Source organism: Myodes glareolus, chromosome 7 (assembly GCF_982192425.1).
Source record: "Myodes glareolus chromosome 7, mMyoGla1.1, whole genome shotgun sequence".
In the NCBI taxonomy this organism is placed as follows: domain Eukaryota; kingdom Metazoa; phylum Chordata; class Mammalia; order Rodentia; family Cricetidae; genus Myodes; species Myodes glareolus.
Window position 1 is genome coordinate 62,642,936 of NC_142032.1, and position 17,360 is coordinate 62,660,295.

Genomic DNA, 17,360 nt, shown 5'->3' on the forward strand with positions numbered 1-17,360 from the left:
CCATAGTCAATTTGAGATCAAATGCTCTCAAGGTGGGAGTATATGGGTATGTCCTAATTAATGAGTTTAGAGGCATGATACAGTATAGGAACAAGTCCTCAGAGCCAGCAAGCCTAGGGCTTACCATGGTAGTCACAAGCCAAGGATTTAAGATCCTCCCTACAACTTATTTTTTCCAATAGCAGGCCCAAGGGACAGTGCCTCCCCAGCTCAGTAGGACCTCTGCCCTTATTTCCACAGTGCATCAGGCTGTTTGGGTACACATGCTTTCAGGCCTCTGGGAGATGCTGGTGCCAAGAACATGGTTGGCCTTTCTCAGAATGCTGAAACCGGGTAACTCCCACTAGTAGCCTTATGAGGACAAACCCCTTTCTTCAGGGTATAGACTGAAATCAAGTATTGCCAAGAACCTTGAGACCATCCTGTCCCTAGACATAGCTTTACCTGCTCCCTTATAGCTAGCTATGGCTTCTGATCTTTTCTATACCCACCATCTTTCCTGGCTTTATGCTGTCCCTATTTTTGTTTTTCAAGACAGTTTCTCTGTGTAACAGCCCTAGTGGTCCAGGAACTAACTCTGGCAGACCAGACTGGCCTCAAACTGAGAGATCCACCTGCCTCAAGTGCTGGGTTTAAAGGCATGTGCCATCACAGCCTGGCTGCCACAGGAGTGGGACCAGAGCGACTGCCGCCAGCCCCTCTGACACTCCTAGAAGGCAAACCATATACAACACGATTTGGCATAGTGATCCCTTGTTGATCAGCTTATGGAGGGAGTGTCAGCAAAAGGCCTGGAGAGGTGGCTCAGTCCTCAAGAGCACGCTCTCCCAGAGGTCTCAAGTTCAATTACCAGTAACCATATGGCAGCTCACAACCATCAGTAATGAGATCTGGTGCCCTCTTCTGGCCTGCAGGGACACATGCAGACAGAATATTGTATACATAATAATCTTAAAGGCTTCACATTCCGGAACAGCCTGTGAGACAGACTCGGCCCACCCCAGGATTAAGTTTACAGCCAGCACAAAACCCTCTACCCACATTTGCACATATGCCCAATGTAGAGGAAGAGCCATTAGCTAGAACACCACTATGAAAAGCTTAATGACTGAAGCCACCTACATTATACCACGATCCTTACAAGGAAACTTCATTCTCACCCTCAAGCTTGAGGGTGAGAATCTTTATCTATAAAGATTTAGATATATAGATATCTAAATATATATAAAGATGAAATCTTTATAAAACTCTGGTAGCACGCTTCTTACAGCGGAGCCTGTGAAGCCACTCAGCCATCAACTCAGCCTCACATTTCCCATACACACTTCTGGGTAGAGTCTGGCTTAAGGACACAGTATGGATATCACATGTTGCTAATACACGTTAAGGCCACTCAAGATACATAAAAAGGTTTTATTTGCAGGGGAGCAGAGATTTAATCAAACAAGCCAAATCCCATGTCATCATCCGACTCTTCGGACTCCTCCTTCTTCTCTTCTTTCTTCTCCTCTGCTGTAGAGGAACACCATAGTAAGTAAGCACTGCTCCAAGAAGTCATGCAGGCTGCCCTGCCCTGGGAGCCCCACCCAACACCAAGCCTTATGTACCAATCCTCTTTTTTATCACCACCCACCCATCAGACCTCTACTTACCTGCAGCGGGGGCAGAACCAGCAGCAGGAGCTGCAGAGCCAGGGGCAGCAGAAACAGCCACAGCTCCACCAGCAGGCACACTGGCAAGTTTCCCAACACCTACATAAACAGAAAAAAACCAGGGGTCCAGTCAAGAAAGTTCTTCCACAAGAGTAGAGGAGACCAACCAAGGCGCCAACATGACAGCTCACAACTGTCTCAAACTCTAGTTCCAGGGAATCTGACAACTTCATACCAAGGAACATAAAGTTAAATGAAGTATTAATCCAGGCATGTGTATGGTTTTAACCACAGCAAGATCTTTCTTGAGTTCAAGACCAGCCTCGGCTATATAGAGAAATTTTGGGGCTGGAGAGATGGCTCAGAGGTTACTCTTCCACAGGTCCTGAGTTCAATTCCCAGCAACCACACAGTGGCTCACAACCATCTGTAACAAGGTCTGGTGCCCTCTTCTGACATGTAGGCATACACGCAGACAGAATATTGTATACATAATATTAAAAAAAAAACCCTTTAAATAAATAAACACAAACATACAAGCACAAATAAGCTGGGGGCTGGAGATATGGCCCAGCACTCAAGAGCACTTGCTGCTCTTCTGGAGGACCCAGGTTCAATTCATGCCACTTACATGGTGGTTCATGAAACTCCAGTTTCAGAGGATCTGACATCCTCACCAATGAACGTAAGAATAAATTTCACAGTGATACATTATAAACCAGTAGTCAGGTGGATATGAGCTGGCCTACATAGTGAGTCCCAGGACAGCAGGGCTTAAAAAATTCAAAGACTGGACTCGGCAGTAGTGGCACATGCTCCTAATCCCACCCAACACTAAGGAGGCAAACCTCTTACGAGTTAGGGGCCAGCCTGGTCTACAAAGTAAGTTCCAGGACAGCCACAGCTGTTACAAAGAAACCATCCCCCACCAAAAAAATTAAAAACTGAACATGTTTACCCAGGGAAAAGAATCTTAAGCCCCAAAGTCCAGGGTCTTTTTTGCTACAGGGGTGAGCTCACAAAACTACACCATTTGCTGAGCTGGTTTTGCCTGCCATGTACACAGGACAAATAAATAGCTGTTAACTGCTCAAGCTGTAAACTAACCCCGATCTGGTGGTACCAGAAACCTATACACCTAGCAAGAGAGGTTCAAAGAGCATGTACCAATGTTTTGTGTCCCAGCCCCTGCTCACAGAAAAGGCTTTTCAAAGCAGCAGATGAGTGCTCCCACTGCCAGCTCCTCAGTGTGTTCAGAAGTGCCGCTGGCACAAGCCTAAAAAGGCCTCGCTCAACTCTGGCAGGGCTTCTAGGATGCTCTGGTCCACAAGCGAAGCCTGGCAGATCACTAAATGATCAGCAGGGATTAGGATGGACCATAAACATATATACATGTAAATGAACTCACCCTGGGCGATGACATCCTCAATGTTTTTCCCATTCAGCTCACTGATGACCTGTGGTAGATAACCGTACCTAGTGGTCAGTATCAACACATCCCTAGCCACAATTGGTGGTACAACATACAGGCAAATGTTCTGAAGGTTCTAGACATGCACCATTGTCACAGCAGCTGGCCAAGAGCCACAGGACTGAATCCTCTGAACAATAATGCTGGCAGTGGTTAAGTTTTAGATATTAGCATTCAAACGCTCATGACGGAGTTTGGGTTCCATCCCTGCAGCCTAAAGAGGGTAAAATACTTTCCTAGAACATTTTAGGGGCAAAGAGTAGCTCTACTGCTAAAGCCATGTAATACTGTTTCCTTCTGTTTTTTCTTTCCAGATAGGATCTCACTCTGTAGCTTGGGTGACTACCACTTCGCAAGTCGTGCCCCGGCACTTCCATCTGTCAGCCAGCCTTAATCCCAGCTCCACGGAAATCTAGAAGCAACTGCACTCATGTGCATCATCTACAGCACACCGTAAATAATAAGAAGCCTTAAAAAGTTCCTTGGTCTACACAACGAGTTCCTGGCTATAACTACACAGTAAGATCTTGTCTCAAAAATTAGAACTACACAAATGAGTCGTATTAAGCTTCCACAAAAGCATGATGAACCAGGCTTATGACTTGTACTCATTTCTTGGCCTGAACAAGATCCTTAGAAGGGTATTTAAAAAGAAACCACCACTAAGTCCGGCTTAGGCCTCCTACCTCCATCCATTTCCAACAAGTCATTCACATTTTAGTGATCTAATACGGTAAGAATCACCACTGACCGACATTTGTACCCGCACCAGAGTCCCAGGAAGCAAGCACCAGCTACCTTGTTGAGCCGGTCATCGTCCGCCTCGATACCCACGCTGTCTAGTATCTTCTTAATGTCTTTGGCGCTGGGAGAGGAGTTGCCCCCAAGGGCGGCAAGCAAATAAGAGGCGACGTAGCGCATGCTGAACGGGACAGAGAGAGGAAACGGCGGTGGCGTTACCCAAGAGGCCTTCTGCTTACTCCTCCATTTTAGCCAAGAAGTGAGGCCACGTGCGGCCCGCAACTTCCAACCATGGGAGGCTGCGCACCCTAGGATCCCCGCCACCACCCGCCCTTCCGTCTGAACCCCTGCTTGCGGCCCGAGTGGCAAGCATACTCACTCGGCTGCTGCGGACCTGCCTCACGCGTGCGACCTCGGCGGCGTCGGGCGGCGAAAGGAAGACGCTGACGCAGTGGGCGGGGGTAAACCGCTACCCAGAAGCCTCCGGGACGCGCACGGCGCCGTACGGGGGCGCCTCCCAGTGACGAAATGGGCGACCGGAAGGAAGCCATTGCCCTGACTGAAGTCAGGTGTTCACCACAGCGAAGACAACAGGTTGTTCGGGGGCCAGGTGCGCACGTAATGTGGGCGAGAGTCCCCCAAAACTCATGAGGACACGGAGGAAGGACCTTCAGGAGTTTTCAAATCCCCCCTTTAACGCCTCGCGTTCCCAGCATGCCACGCGACGCTACAGCTCCCAACATGCAGTGCTGAGGCCTCACCCGAACCAAAACTTTCAAGGCGAACTGCAAGTCCCATGATGCATCATTGCCAGGGTGGAGCTTGCCACCGGAAGTGCGCCACCATTTACCCTTCACCTGTTGCACGTGGGCTAGATGGGGGCTGGAGGTTCAAATTGTGGTTGTGTGTGGATGGTCCCCCTGGCCTTGGGCAACAGAGGTCCCAAGTCTGACAGGGATTAATGGATCCCATTTTCAGCTGGCCTGGGAATGGTGGGCGATCTGTATGGGGTTTAGTGTCAGCAGCTATATCTGGTGACATCCTTTTTTTTTTTTTCCAGACAGGGTTTCTCCACGTAATTCTGACTATCCTGAGCATCTCTATGTAAACCAGGCTGGCCTCGAACTCACAGAGATCCGCCTGCCTCTTCTCCCCAAGTGTGCGGGCCATAGTGGCGCACATCTTTAATCTCAGCCCTCTGGAGGCAGAGACAAATGGATCTCTGTGAGCTCCTGGACACCTGAGACTATTACACAAAGAACCCCTGTTGCGAAAAAAAAAAAAAACAAAACAAAAAAAAAAAGAGGAGGGGAGGCCGGGCAGTGGTGGCACATGCCTTTAATCCAAGCACTCGGGAGGCAGAGGCAGGTGAATCTCTTGAGTTCGAAGCCAGCCTGGCGGTCTAGAAGACCTAGTTCCAGGAAATGCTCCAAAGCTACAGAAAAACCCAGTATCCAAAAACCACAAAAAAAAAAAAAAAAAAAAAAAGGGCCGGGCGGTGGTGGCGCACTTCTTTAATCCCAGCACTCGGGAGGCAGAGGCAGGCGTATCTCTGTGAGTTCGAGGCCAGCCTGGTCTACAAGAGCTAGTTCCAGGACAGGCACCAAAAACTACAGAGAAACCCTGTCTCAAAAATAAAAAAAAAATTAAAAAAAAGAAAAAAGAAAAAAAGGGTGCTTCTCCCAGCCTCTCCCAGCGATGGTTTGGCACATGCCTTTAATCCCAGCATTTGTGATGCAGAAGCAGAAGCTCTCTGAATTTGAGACCAGCCTGGTCTACAGAGTGAGTTCCAGGAGAGTGAGGGCTACACAGAGAAACCCTATCTAGAAAAAAAAAAAAAAAAAACAAACAGAACTGGAGAAATGGCTCAGAGGTTAAGAGTACTGACTGCTCTTTAAAAGGTACTGAGTTCAATTCCCAGGAACCACACGATGGCTCACAGCCATCCAAAATGAGATCTGATGCCCTCTTCTGTAGTCTGTAGTGCAGACAAGCATATATTAAAAATAAAATAAATCTTTTTTTTTTTTTTAAAAAAAAAGGTGTGTCTCTACATTCGCCTCTGAGAGCTTACCTTTCTTCTGGGCTAGGCCAGAAGAGACTGACCCTAGAGACCAGTGCCTCAATGCTGTTGGAACAGGTACCCATGTCCTTGGGTAATGATGAATCCTGAGTTAACAGCCTCATTTTGCCCCTATCTGCTTGGGACAGACCAACGAGACTGTTTAGTGTGTAAAAGGCACATGCAACCAAGCATGACAGTCTGAGTTCCATCCCAGGATTCACATGGTGGAAAAAAGTTAGGTATTTCCACAAGTTGTCCTCCAACCCACAGGCATGAATACATAAATAAATGCAGAAATAAAAAGGGCTTTGCTTACAAGACCAGTAAGTCTTCACAAGTAGTAACTTTGAGTTGAGAAATGAGAAGCCTGTTCTAACTGCCAAGGCTACAGTACAAGTTGGCCGGAAATAGGTTATGCTGGCAGAAGCCAACTGTGGGGGACAACCTCCAGGACAGTGTCACCTTACTTTGTGTGCAGTGCTTCACATTGCTAGAATGAGTCCAGACTAGGTGTTGCTGTTGGAAGAATTATTTATGGATATGAGTGCTCTGTCTTCCTCCATGTCTGCATGACAGAAGACATCAGATTCTGTTAAAGACGGTCCTGAGCCACCATGTGACTCAGGTCCTCTGAAAGAACAACCAGTGCTCTTAAACACTGAGCCATCTCTCTAGCCCCCTGGTTGATTTTTCTTTTATTTATTTATTTATTTATTTATTTATTTATTTATTTATTTATTTTGTATAGATAATTCTGTCTGTGTGTATGCCTGAAAGCCAGAAGAGGCCACCAGACCTAATTACAGATGGTTGTGAACCACCATGTGGTTGCTGGGAATTGAACTCAGGACCTTTGGAAGAGCAGGCAATGCTCTTAACCACTGAGCCATCTCTCCAGCCCCTGATTTTTCTTTTAATGGGAATGTGTATATGTCTGCTTGTTTGTATGTGCACCACGTCTGTGCAGTGCCTTCAGAAGTCAGAAATTGGCATTAGTTCCCCTGGAACTGGACATACAGGCAGTTGTAAGATGCCTGATATGCAGGCAGATCTCTGTGAGTTTGAGGCCAGCTTGGTCTATAAGAGCTAGTTCCAGGACGAATTCCAAAGCTATAGAGAAACTCTGTCTCAAAAAAAAAAAAAAAAGTAACAAAAAGATGTCTGAAGAGGATGCTGAGCCCTTTCTCCAGAGTTTAATTTTATCTTATTTTATTTTAGACAGCGACTCAAGTAACTCTGGCTTGCCTGGAACTCACAGAGATCCTCTTGCCTCAACTTTCAAAGTGCTGGGATTAAACACATGCACACCATACCTGGCATGATTTTTTTTTAATGTTGTGATTTTAAAAAAAAAACAAAACTCTAGCCAGGTGGTGGTGGCACACACCTTTAATCCCAGCATTTGGGAGGCAGAGGCAGGCAGTTCTCTGTGAGTTCGAGGCCAGCCTGGTCTACAAGAGCTAGTTCCAGGACATGCTCTAAAGCTACAGAGAAACCCTGTCTTGGAAAAAAAAATTTAATCATAACATGGTGCACACCTTTAATCCCAGCACCCGGGAGGCAGAGGCAAGCGGATCTCTGTGAGTTTGAGGCCAGCCTGGACTATAGGAGCTAGTGCCAGAACAGGCTCTAAAACCTACACTGAGAAACCCTGTCTCGAAAAACAAAAACAAACAAACAAAAAAACAAAGAAAAAAACCTCTAATACATAACAGGGCAGGTGAGATTGCTCGATGGTGGTGAAGAACACTTTTGCACCTTATAGGCATGTACCACCAAACCAAGCTCAGTAGTGTAAAGTTACATAACAGTCCTACAGTTTTTGCTTTTGAGACAGGTCTTGCTGTACAGCCCAAGATGGCAATCCTCCCATCTCGGGTAGGTACTGGGCTTGCAGGTGAGCACAATTATACTAAGCTTCTGGAACTGGTTTTTAATTAATTAATCCATTTATTTAATTATTTGTTTGTTTGTTTGTTTATTTATATTTTCTTGAGACAGGGTTTCTCAATGTAACAACAGTCCTGGCTACCATGGAACTTGCTTTGTAGACCAGGCTGGTCTTGAACTCACAAGAGATCTTCCTTCCAAGTGCTGGGATTAAAGGTATGTGCCGTCACTGCCTGGCTGGGACTAGTTTGGTTTTTTTTTTCTTTTCTTTTTTTAAAATTAATTTTAATTGAGCTCTTTATTTTTCTCTGCTCCCTTCCCTGCCTCTACTCTCCCTGCTTCAATACTCCCCCAAAGTTCCCATGCCTCAAATTTACTCAGAAGATCTTGTCTTTTTCTACTTTCTACTTCCCATGTAGATTAGATCTATGTAAGTCTCTCTTAGTGTCTTCATTGTTGTCTAAATTCTCTGGGATTGTGGTTTGTAGGCTGGCTTTCTTTGCTTTATGCTTAAAAACCACCTATGAGTGAGTACATGTGATAATTGTCTTTCTGTGTCTGGGTTACCTCACTCAAAATAATGTTTTCTAGCTCCATCCATTTTCCTGCAAAATTCAAGCTGCCATTTTTTCTGCTGTGTAGTACTCCATTGTGTAAATGTACCACATTTTCCTTATCCATTCTTCAGTCGAGGGGCATTTAGGTTGTTTCCAGGTTCTGGCTATGATAAACAAAGCTGCTGTAAACATAGTTGAGCACATGTCCTTGTGGCACGATTGAGCATCCTTTGGATATAGACCCAAAAGTAGTATTACTGGGTCTTGAGGAAGGCTGTTTCCTAATTTTCTGAGAAATTGCCACGCTGACATCCAAAGGGGCTGTATCAGTTTGCATTCCCACCAGCAATGCAGAAGTGTTCCCCTTTCCCCACAACCTCTCCAGCATAAACTGTCATCAGTGTTTTTGATCTTGGCCATTCTTACAGGTGTAAGATGGAATCTCAGAGTTGTTTTGATTTGCATTTCTCTGATGGCTAAGGATGTTGAACCTTTCCCTAAGTGTCTTTCAGCTATTTTAGATTCCTCTGTTGAGAGTTCTCTGTTTAGGTCTGTACTCCATTTTTTTAAATTGAATTATGTATTCTTTTGGTGACCAATCTCTTGAATTCTTTGTATATTTTGGATATACAGATATACCTCTGTCTGATGTGGGGTTAGTGAAGATCTTTTCCCATTCTGTAGGCTGTCGTTTTATTTTGTTGACCATGTCCTTTGCTTCATAGAAGTTTTTCAGTTTCAGGAGTTCCCATTTATTTCATTTTATTTTTTAAAAAGATTTACTTATTTATTATGTGTATACAGTATTCTGTCTGCATATATGCCTGCAGGTCAGAAGAGGGCACCAGATCTCATTACAGATGGTTGTGAGCTACCATGTGGTTGCTGGGAATTGAACTCAGGACCTCTGGAAGAGCATGCAGTGCTCTTAAGGGCTGAGACATCTATCCAGCCCAGTCCCATTTGCTAATTGTTTCTCTTAGTGTCTCTGCTGCTGGGGTTATATTTAGGAAATGGTCTCCTATGCCAATGTGTTCAGGTGTACTTCCCACTTTCTCTTTTATAAGGTTCAATGTGGCTGGCTTTATGTCGAGGTCTTTGCTCCATTTGGACTTGAGTTTTGTTTATGGTGATAGATATGAGTCTATTTTCATTTTTCTACATGTTGAAATCCAGTTATACCAGTACCACTTGTTAAATATGCTTTCTTTTTTCCATTTGATATTTTTTGCTTCTTTGTCAAAAATCAGGTGTTTGTAGATTGATATCTGGGTCTTCTATTCGGTTCCATTGGTCCTCCTGTCTGTTCTTATGCAAATACCAGGCTGTTTTCAGTACTATAGCACTGTTGTAGAGTTTGAAGTCAGGGATTGTGATGTCTCCAGAAGTTCTTTTATTGTACAGTGGGACTGGTTTTTGTAAGGATCCTTCTGGCAGCTTTGTGGAAACAGTGAAAAAGAGACAGGTACTAGGAAGAATGGAAGCAGGGAGCTTGCCCGTTGCATAGAGGCACAGACTGTAGACTGACGGTCCTCTTGTTCATTTCCAGTTCACCGGCTCTGTTGAGAATACAGAGTGTTGGCTTCGCTATTCACCAGTTAAAGGACATGGGCAAGAGTTCATATCTCAACTTCTTTTGTGCTTTTTATGTTTTTGTTTTTTCTTCTGAGATCCACAGGATTCAAAGAGGCATAGCCAGGAAGCTCATTCTCTGGGCAGCTGGTCATGATGTTCAGTGAGGAGGGACATCCAAGCTCCTATAAGCTGGAGTTCACCGCAGAGCCTGTGAAAGAGGCCCTAGACTCAGTGGTTCTCAACCTTCCTAATGCCCTTTAATACAGTTCATGTTTTAAGTGACCCCCTAACCATAAAATTATTTTTATTGCTACTTCATAATTGTACTTTTACGAGTGTTATAAATCAAAATGTAAATATTTTTTGAAGAAACTGGTTTGGCGAAGGGGTTGCAACTCACAAGTCGAGAACTGCTGTCCTACAGGGTTCCCAAAGGAAGCCCTTGGTGCTAACTGCACATTGGGCATTCAGAGTTTGAGCTTCTAACAAGGAGTGCGACAATTCCCTAAAGTTCTACCCGAAATAGCTGCCTCAGAATGCACTTGGTGTCCAGATTATGCAGTGCCACAGCAGGTCTGGGGTTGTGGAAGGCTGAAAGTGTGAGTTTCCATATGCAATGCCTGCCTCCCCAGGGCGGGCAACCAAACAGGAGGTGGGAGTCGGCGTCCCAGGAGCTCCTAGTGGCTAACGGGGAAGGGCGGAGCCCGAACGCCCGCCCGGAAGCGCTCCGGCGGGAAGCCGGCGTGGAGCGCGCCTGTAGTGGCGCGGAGACCGTCGTGGCAGGTACTCAGTGGGTGGTGGGAAGTTCTGCAGAGGCGGAACCAATCAACTCCACGCCAACGGAGCCCCTCTATTAATTTCCCATAAGACGGAGGTGTGAATTGGGTTTTGTGGCGCGAGAGCCTCTCCTAGGGGTCGTGATGTGAGATTCAAGCCCTGGACTTGGCTCCTTTTCGCACTGTTTGCTGACCCTTTTCCTGCACAGCGACGCCTGTAGTGGAAGAGGGCCCTGGGTCCTCCCCAAACTGATGAGTGTGAAGGTTAGGGGTGGGTCCTTATTACAAGAGTCCTGTAGGTGGGGTCTGGGTCACGTGGCCAGATTACCCTTGTCCTTGATCTAGCAGAGTTCCCCTGACTTCGTTCACCAAGTCTCCCTGCCCGGTGGCCCTTGGGGCGGGAGGATCTAGTTCTCATTAACAGCATAGATGTAGGTCCTGGGGCTGCAGTGATCACTCTGTACACCTCAGGCCCTGGATTCCTGGACCAGTGGTTTCAAGAGCTCCCTCTTCCAGACTGAGTTATTGTTACTCTGATCGGGAGGAGGAACTGGTCCCCTAAAGCTCACTCCTCCCCCTGCTTCTGCAGCTTTCCTCAGCCTTGCCTGAGCAGGCTTGCTTGGCAAGCTGGGACATGTCTGGTCCCCGAGGACCTTCCATGGGTGATGGCTGCAGTGTTGGAGGGGCTGGAGCCGGAGGAAACTGCAGCTGCTGCAGAGGATGCTGCAAGATCCGCTGTGGAGGCTGTGGAATCCAGGCTCGGGGCACCTTTTCTCTTGGCTGGGAACCAGTTGAACTTGGATGTACACCCAGGGGGCTGCCATCGGCTGCAGTACCTGTGTTCCCAGCAGCCCCCAGAGCTGCTGCAGGTGGAGTTCTTGCGACTCAGTACCCACGAGGACCCTCGACTGCTAGATGACACCCTAGCCCAGGTTCCGTGGAGTCTGTTGCGCCTTCGCTCCCTGGTCCTCAAAGGTGAGTACCTTATTCTGATCCTGACCCTGTCCTGCTTTGCCTCTGCTTCTTGGTCCACAAAGGCCATCTTGTCCCAACCCTAGCTCCAGATCTCTCTTCTCCCTGTACCTAGGTGTGAACACCTACCCCACCCCTTGTTTTCCCTGTCCTCAGCCCTATCACCTTCCTTCCTCCCCACAGTGAGGCTGGCTGGGCTCTGTCTCCCGAGCTAGGACACTGAAGGTGCCCAGTTGGGTCTCTGCAGATGCCAGTTGTTGTTGGGTGATGCTGTCATCTGATAGGCACTGGTGGTCTTCTCTGTCTGCTTTTCTGTCTTTCTCTATCCCAATGGCTGGCTTCACAGGGAAGCTTCTTCCTACTACTTCCTCTGGCAGTCAGGGCTAAACCAAGACTCCAACTCTGAGGGCCACAGCTGTCTCCCCCACTTGCAGGCGGCCAGAGCCGGGGCGCCCTGGGTGCCTGCCTCCATGGTACCCTGACCACTCTGCCTGCCGGCCTGAGTGGCATGGCCTGCTTGGCCCACCTGGACCTGAGCTTCAACAGACTGGAGACGCTGCCGCCCTGCATCCTGGAACTGCGCAGCTTGGATGCGCTGCTGCTTTCTCACAACCGTCTCTCGGAGCTGCCCGAGGTCCTAGGGGCCCTGCCTACCCTCACCTTCCTCTCTGTGAGGCACAACTGCCTAGAAAGGCTACCCGCAACCCTGGGGTCCCTGTCCGCTCTTCAGCGTCTTGATCTCTCTGAGAATCTTCTAGACACCATACCCTCTGAGATTGGAAACCTGAGCAGCCTCAGTGAGCTCAATCTGGCCTCCAACCGACTGCAGAATCTCCCAGCCTCCCTTGGTGAGTAACCATGGTCCCAGCTTCAGTTCACCAGCTAATACAGTGTGCTCCTCCCCACAGCCAGTGCCCATACCTCCACTGCCCTATGGGCCCCTGCAACACTAAAGTCTTGGGATTGCCTTGGCATGTGAACCCTCACTGTTCCCAGGGGCCCCTTGACTTTGCTTCTGCCTCCTTGGCTGCTCGTAGTTCTCATCATCTTTGTCCCACCACATGATAGAGCCTGAAGCCTTTAGTGTGAGTATCTTGTCAAGGTGCCCAGAGCCAACCCTAAGCCAGCACTTGCCTGCAGTGGGGCTACGGTCCCTGCGGCTCCTTGTTCTGCACAGCAACCTCCTGACCTCAGTGCCCACTGGCCTGGCCCACCTCCCACTGATCACTCGGCTTGACCTAAGGGACAACCAGCTCCGGGACCTGCCTGCTGAGCTCCTAGACGCTCCCTTTGTGCGCGTGCAGGGGAACCCTCTGGGTGAGGCCTCTCCAGCACCCCCAAGTCCCCCAGGTAGGCTTGGCATGGGCATGGTCAGGCTATAAGAGGATGAAGGCATGTCGTCATTGTAACCACATGTCTGTCCTTGTGCAGACATATCCCAGATTCCGGAAATGCCCAGGCTCTTCCTAACCTCAGATTTGGACAGGTATCAGTGGGAAGGTGGCTTGAAGACACCTGTCTACCCTGTCTCCCTGGGCACATGGGGCACCTTGTCTGTCTGCCCTCATACCGCTTTCCTCACTCAGCTTCCTTGTGACTCCCCATGGCTGTTCTGTGACCCTGGCCTGTGGTGTCCGCCTACAGTTCCCAGCAGGAGCCACCACCACACCCATCACCATCCATTATCGACTGTGGCTGCCGGAGCCTCACCTGGTCTCTCTGGGACCTCATGACTTCTTGCTAAGTGGTGTTCTAGAGTTGCAGCCCCATGGGGTGGCTTTCCAGCAGGTGTGTCAAGGATGGGTAGGGGGCAGGTGTAGGCTAGATCTGGCCTTCTCTCACACACCACCATTGCCTGACAGGATGTGAGCTTATGGCTGCTGTTCGTCCCCCCACGAGTCCAACGCTGCCGTGAGGTAGTTGTAAGGACGCGGAGTGACGACAGCTGGACTGACCTAGAGACCCACCTGGAGGAAGAAGCACCCAAGGTGACAGCTGCCTAGGCCCTTGGGAGTGAGGGGACAGAAGCAGCCTGCCCTGACACCACCCACCCTTGCCTATTGTCTCTGCCCTGACCCTTTCCTCCCATGTGTTCCAGAGGCTCTGGGCTCGATGCCAGGTGCCCCACTTCTCCTGGTTTCTTGTCGTTTTACGCCCAGTATCCAACACTTGCCTGTTGCCACCAGAGGGAGCACTTCTGTGCTCCTCAGGTCATCCTGGGGTCAAAGTCACCTTTCCCTCTGGGGCCACAGAAGAGCCTCGCCAAGTCTCCATGCAGGTATAGTCAGGCCAGTGCCAAGGGTGGCAGGGGGGTGCCTCAGCATACAGGAAGACACTCATGGTTCTCTGTCCAGGTAGTGCATATGGCTGGTCTAGAGCTGAGAGCTCTCCTGGAAGAATCAGAGGCATCAGTGAGCCCCTTGCTGTGCCTCTCACAGAACGGGCCCCCCAGCTTCCTACAGCCAGTCACTGTGCAGTTGCCCTTGCCCCCTGGCATTACAGGTGAGGCTTGCTTGCTTCAGGACCAGAGCTGGGTGCTTAGAGGTGGGAGCTGCATTTAGAGAGGGCTTCGGCCTTTTGCTATTTCCTGTCCAGGGTTCAGTCTGGACCGTTCCCACCTACACCTGCTCTACCGAACACCCTCGACCACCACCTGGGATGACATCACCACTCAGGTGGCGCTGGAACTCACCCACCTATACGCACGCTTCCAGGTCACACACTTCTCCTGGTCAGTGTTCCCTAGCTTCCTCAGCACCCCTTCTGCCCTTCATGGGTATGGCCACACCTCAACTCCGGCACTTCCAGGTACTGGCTCTGGTATACCACCAAAACCTGTGTAGGGGGCCTGGCACGGAAGGCCTGGGAACGGCTGCGGCTGCACCGTGTGAACCTCATTGCACTGCAGAGGCGCCGGGACCCTGAGCAGGTCCTGCTGCAATGCCTACCCCGCAACAAGGTGGGGCAGCGGGGAAGACGGTGGGGGGGGGTGACCTGAAGGCTAGGGTGGCTACAGAGTTTTGACCTCTAATCCCTGTGGGTGCTCCACAGGTCGATGCCACCCTGTGTCGGCTGATGGATCGATACCGTGGCCCTGAACCCTCTGACACCGTGGAGATGTTCGAGGGTGAGAAGTTCTTTGCAGCCTTTGAACGGGGCATTGATGTAGATGCTGGTAGGTCTCTTCTCCAGGGGGTGCTGGGGGTGATCCTTTGACCCCTCCTACTGAATTTGCCCCTTTCCACAGACCGTCCAGACTGCGTGGATGGCAGAATCTGCTTTGTTTTCTATTCACACCTGAAGAATGTAAAGGAGGTATACATTACCACAGCCTTGGACCGGGAAGCTCAGGCTGTCCGAGGCCAGGTGGGCTGATGTGTCAGGACCCCCAAGGTACCTGGTTCTGAATGCCATCTGTAGACAGAGTTTTCCTATCATGCAGCCACTCCAAAATAATCACTCAGAGGCTTAGTATTAATCACAAATGCCCGGCCAAACCTCAGACTTATGGGCTGGAGAGATGGCTCAGAGGTTAAGCACACTGGCTGCTCTTCCAGAAGTCTTGAGTTTGATTCCCAGGAACCACATGATGGCTCACAACCATCTGTAATGAGATCTGGTGCCCTCTTCTGCCATGGAGGTGTACATGCAGGACAAACATTGTATACATAATAAATCTTTAAAAAAAAGAAAAGAAAAGCTCAGACTTATTTCTAACTAGCTCTCACATTTTAAGCTAACCCATATTCCTTCTTTATGCCCTGCCACATGGTGGTACCTGTATTAGCAAGGCACATTCATCTCCTGCTCCCTCTGCATCTGACTGACAACCCCCAATTCTGCCCTTCTTCTTCCCAGCATTCTCCTAGTTTGGCTCTCCTGCCCAATCTCTCTCTTTCCAGCTATTGGTCAGTCAGCTTCTTTATTAAACCAATCACAGCAACATATATTCATACAGCGTAAAGGGATATTCCTCAGCACCCACCTGATCCTTCCCCAGGTGTCCTTTTATCGGGGTTCACTTCCCGAGGAGGTACCTCAAGAAGCTGAGGCTGCCCGGCAGAGGAAGGGCACAGATGCACTGTGGATGGCCACCTTGCCCATCAAACTGCCGGTGAGACTGGAAAGGCATGAGCTGACAGGAGGAAACAGAGTCCCCGGTGAGCAAAGACAAAAGGATGGGTTCAAGCTTACTGTATCCTTGCCTCCTGACAGAGACTCCGGGGGCCCCAGGGAAGTGGGCAGGGGACAGACTTCTCCCTGATGCCTCTGAACCTGGGTGATGCAGAAACTGGTTTCCTGACTCAGAGCAACTTGTTGAGTGTGGCCTCGCGCCTAGGTCCTGAGTGGCCAACCGTGGCCCTGCACCTAGGTATGCCCTACCGTGAACTACAGCGTATCCGGCATGAATTCAGGTGAGCTTCTGACTCCCAGCCTCAGCTTCACAACCAGCCCCCCCCACACACACACCCAATAGCTGAAAGCTTTCAAAGATGGAGGCGGAGCAAACACCAGCCTGAATACAGAGGGTCTGGTCATCAGCCCAAGGAGCAAGAAACTCCTTTTTGAAACATTGAGCCTTTGTATGTGGTGTGTGGTCCTGGGCAGAATACCTTCATCACTGCTCTTTTCCTCTCCCAGGGATGACCTGGATGGGCAGATCCGCCACATGCTCTTCTCCTGGGCTGAGCGCCAGGCTGGACAGCCTGGGGCTGTGGGACACTTGGTACAGGCCCTGGAGCAGAGTGACCGGCAGGATGTGGCTGAAGAAGTGCGTGCCATCTTGGAGCTTGGCCGTCACAAGTATCAGGACAGCATCAGGCGCACAGGACTGGCCCCTGAGGACTCCCCTCTGCCTGGCGCCTCAGCTTCACAGACCCCAGAGTCTGCCCAGGCCTAGGCTCAGATTTAAGCTGGCCCTTGACTTGCCTTGACCAATTGGGCAGAGCCCCTCCCCTATCCTTCTACCTCACCTGTGTGGCACAGTGCCCCAGCACACAGAAACTCCTCATGGCTTTAAAAGCTTGGTTTATTTACATGTTGAGATAGGTCTTTCTGTCTAGCCAAGCTAGCCTCCAACTCCCCATGTACCTCGGAGATTGATTTACTTATAGGATAGGCAGGAGTGATCGGAAGCGTTGTCCTCCTGTTAAGATGAGGGCAGAAAGGGCCTGGAGAGATGACTCAGCAATTAACAGCACTGGCTGCTCTTCCAGGGGAACACCTACATGGTGGCTCACAACAGTCTGTAATTCAAGTTCCAGAGGATCTGGCACCCTCCTCTGGCCTCCACAGCACCAGACACGCATGTGGTGCACAGACATGCATGCGGGCAAAACATCCATATACATAAAATAAAACCTATTTATTGTGTGTGTATCAGAGAAAAGCTTTGCAGAGGTTGTTCTCCCGTTTCTTCCCTTCCATGTGCTCACTGGAAATGAATTCAGGCATCACCAGGTTTAGTTGCAAACACCATTACCCAGTGAGCCATTTCTAAGGCCCTCCTGTGTATCTTCCTCAGGGATGGGGCGGAGCGGTTCTACATAGTAACCCTGCTGCAGCAGGTGTGGATACAAAGTCATCTGTAACAGACTGGTGCACAAGCCCCGCCCACCAGTATCTTGTGGGCGGTGTCTAAGGAGCATCTATCTTGGTGCT

At 49.4% G+C, this 17,360-nt stretch overlaps 2 protein-coding genes and 1 non-coding gene across 5 annotated transcripts; 1 reads left to right on the forward strand and 2 right to left on the reverse strand.

Moving 5' to 3' along the window:
- Positions 1-1,393: 1,393 nt before the first annotated feature.
- Rplp2 (ribosomal protein lateral stalk subunit P2) lies at positions 1,394-4,044 on the reverse strand. Its single transcript, XM_048457987.3, has 4 exons — positions 3,922-4,044; positions 3,061-3,109; positions 1,653-1,751; positions 1,394-1,512 (listed from the first exon to the last, which is right to left on the reverse strand). The coding sequence occupies exons 1-4, from the start codon at positions 4,042-4,044 to the stop codon at positions 1,436-1,438; spliced, it is 348 nt and encodes a 115-aa protein (XP_048313944.1). The 3' UTR covers positions 1,394-1,435.
- On the reverse strand, positions 2,900-3,031 carry LOC125416016 (small nucleolar RNA SNORA52). The gene has a single exon (XR_007236743.3). It is a non-coding gene; the product is annotated as a small nucleolar RNA SNORA52 (small nucleolar RNA).
- Positions 4,045-4,549: 505 nt separating the features above from the next.
- Positions 4,550-17,088, forward strand: Pidd1 (p53-induced death domain protein 1). Of its 3 annotated transcripts, none has more exons than XM_048458287.3 (16): positions 4,550-10,734; positions 11,317-11,702; positions 12,134-12,547; positions 12,840-13,049; positions 13,131-13,185; positions 13,286-13,487; positions 13,562-13,687; positions 13,798-13,977; positions 14,054-14,201; positions 14,295-14,430; positions 14,508-14,658; positions 14,751-14,874; positions 14,947-15,065; positions 15,700-15,813; positions 15,915-16,114; positions 16,341-17,088. In XM_048458287.3, exons 2-16 carry the CDS (start codon positions 11,393-11,395, stop codon positions 16,597-16,599), a joined length of 2,748 nt encoding a protein of 915 aa, XP_048314244.3. In that variant the 5' UTR covers positions 4,550-10,734; positions 11,317-11,392; the 3' UTR covers positions 16,600-17,088. The 3 variants fall into 3 exon arrangements, with proteins under 3 accessions (XP_048314244.3, XP_085549469.2, XP_085549468.2); XM_085693343.2 differs by having other exon boundaries at positions 14,751-14,826; XM_085693342.2 differs by lacking the exon at positions 4,550-10,734 and adding an exon at positions 10,760-10,991.
- The last annotated feature ends 272 nt before the right edge of the window (positions 17,089-17,360 follow it).

Coding starts and splice junctions, on each gene's coding strand:
- Rplp2 (XM_048457987.3), bottom strand. CDS start 4,044: ATGCGCTACGTCGCCTCTTATTTGCTTGCCGCCCTTGGGGGCAACTCC. Junction 3,110..3,921: donor ACGATGACCGGCTCAACAAG/GTAGCTGGTGCT, acceptor TATCTACCACAG/GTCATCAGTGAGCTGAATGG. Junction 1,513..1,652: donor TGGTTCTGCCCCCGCTGCAG/GTAAGTAGAGGT, acceptor GTTCCTCTACAG/CAGAGGAGAAGAAAGAAGAG.
- Pidd1 (XM_048458287.3), top strand. CDS start 11,393: ATGGCTGCAGTGTTGGAGGGGCTGGAGCCGGAGGAAACTGCAGCTGCT. Junction 13,488..13,561: donor ATGGGGTGGCTTTCCAGCAG/GTGTGTCAAGGA, acceptor ATTGCCTGACAG/GATGTGAGCTTATGGCTGCT. Junction 16,115..16,340: donor CGTATCCGGCATGAATTCAG/GTGAGCTTCTGA, acceptor TTCCTCTCCCAG/GGATGACCTGGATGGGCAGA.